Source organism: Cyprinodon variegatus, unplaced genomic scaffold (genome assembly GCF_000732505.1).
Source record: "Cyprinodon variegatus isolate N-32 unplaced genomic scaffold, C_variegatus-1.0 Scaffold273, whole genome shotgun sequence".
NCBI classification, from domain to species: Eukaryota; Metazoa; Chordata; class Actinopteri; order Cyprinodontiformes; family Cyprinodontidae; genus Cyprinodon; species Cyprinodon variegatus.
Window position 1 is genome coordinate 975,281 of NW_015150726.1, and position 1,667 is coordinate 976,947.

Below are 1,667 nucleotides of genomic sequence, written 5' to 3' on the forward strand. Positions count from 1 at the left end.
ATGCAATGCAATGCAATGCAATGCAAAAAATAATAATAATAAAAAAAAATTCTTATTTCAACTTTATTTACCCTTAATTCTAGTATGTAAATAAGATGATTTGCAAATAGAATGAGTATTTTCTTAAAATAAGATAATTATAGATGCGCTTGTAATAAGACAATCCAGTTACTTTTTCTTATTTTAAATGTCAATTGTCTTGTTCAATTGGCAAAGTGTCTCACTTACCTCCTCAGTTTAAGACAAAATGCACTTATTTAAAGAAACATTGACCTATTTATGTTTCTATTTTTTGCTGTGTGAACTGTTATAGAAAAAATAGAGTTACAGGAAAAGCAAGGATGCTGTGAATCTTTATGGGAGATTTACTTATTAGAAAATAGAGGAGCTTTTAAAGTTTTCTCCTGCAGATTTCTTCTCTTCTATCAAACTGCGCAGAGAGGCAATAATGAGCCAATAGTTAGAAAGCAAAAATAATGTTTTTAGATAGAGGTTTACATTGGCAACGATTCTGTATTATAATAATAATAACAGGAATAGTAATGATTATTATTCTATGAAAAAAAAGGATATTTAAATAATATATACAGAGAAAAATAATTTTCTAGTTTTTACGCACCGAATAACTTCTTTTGCCACAAGATAAATCAGTGTTATTACAAACGTAGCTGTAAATCATGGGTCCTAACACGCTTAGGTTATAATTACGTCTCCCCATGCAGGATAGCAGGTCTGTTCGTTCCCCTGCAGTCTTTTGTTCATCTCTGGCATCTTCATGAACGGGAGGCCTGTGTGGTCTTGCGCGTCCCGTTGTAGGAACACGGCACAAAAGCAAACCTAAAAAAAATTCTGCTTCATTAAACTGGCACAGATGATCTGGCGTCAAGGCTCACTGGCAGCCATTTTTAGTTCTTATTGGTAAACACAGATAGGTCTGAGTCACCTTTGCGCAGCGCGCGCCTCTCTTCCCTCTGCAATAAAACAGCGGCTCCCATGATGTGCTATTAACAGAGGATGTCCACGTGTCCAGGCTTAATTGTAAAGAGCCGCTTTCTATTCCAGAGATGCTGATAAAGTTATTATTAACGCGCCACAGCTTCTCCTGCTAATCAGAAAATCAACAATTTCACATTCTTACCCCGTGGCGTGGACTGTGTGGCGCACTGCACTTATAAAACCCTATCCTGTCTAAATATTAGTCTAAATCTTGGTGCAAGGAGGAGAGGAAGCCGACCGATGACAGGAGAGGGCCCGGGCTGTCCGGTCTCTCTGCGGGGCCTGGGGGAATGTGCGGAGAGACGCGCGCAGTTACGCAGAGGAAAGTTTCCAAAAGGTACCAAGCAGCACTGGGAAATTTATAGAAGGAACGGAAAAAATACAACAACGTAGAAATATATATATATATATAAACAGTAAGCTACTTGATGAATGGTTAATCTTCTAAAAAAAAAAAAAAATAAAAGTTTAGAAGACGCTTTAAATACATAAGTTAATAATAAAATGCTTAAGTTCATTAAAAGGGATTAAATATGTGACTCTTAATAGGTAGCGCTTTGATTTGTGTGCGTAAATAAATGTGTAATTAAAATGTATGTTGTCAAGATAAATAAAACCCCTCTGCACTTTAAGCTGAAATTAAAATGGTCATTTATTTTTTTTATTTTCAG

General features: G+C 35.8%; 1 protein-coding gene across 1 annotated transcript in view; it reads right to left on the reverse strand.

Moving 5' to 3' along the window:
• tbx1 (T-box 1) overlaps positions 1–1,010 on the reverse strand; it is a 12,608-nt gene extending 11,598 nt beyond the window's left edge. The window contains exons 1-2 of the mRNA XM_015383030.1: positions 944–1,010; positions 709–837 (exon numbers count right to left, since the gene is read on the reverse strand). Coding sequence (XP_015238516.1) covers positions 709–837; positions 944–995 — 181 coding nt within the window. The 5' untranslated portion in view covers positions 996–1,010. The remainder of the gene's footprint in view (positions 1–708; positions 838–943) is intronic.
• Between the last annotated feature and the right edge of the window lie 657 nt (positions 1,011–1,667).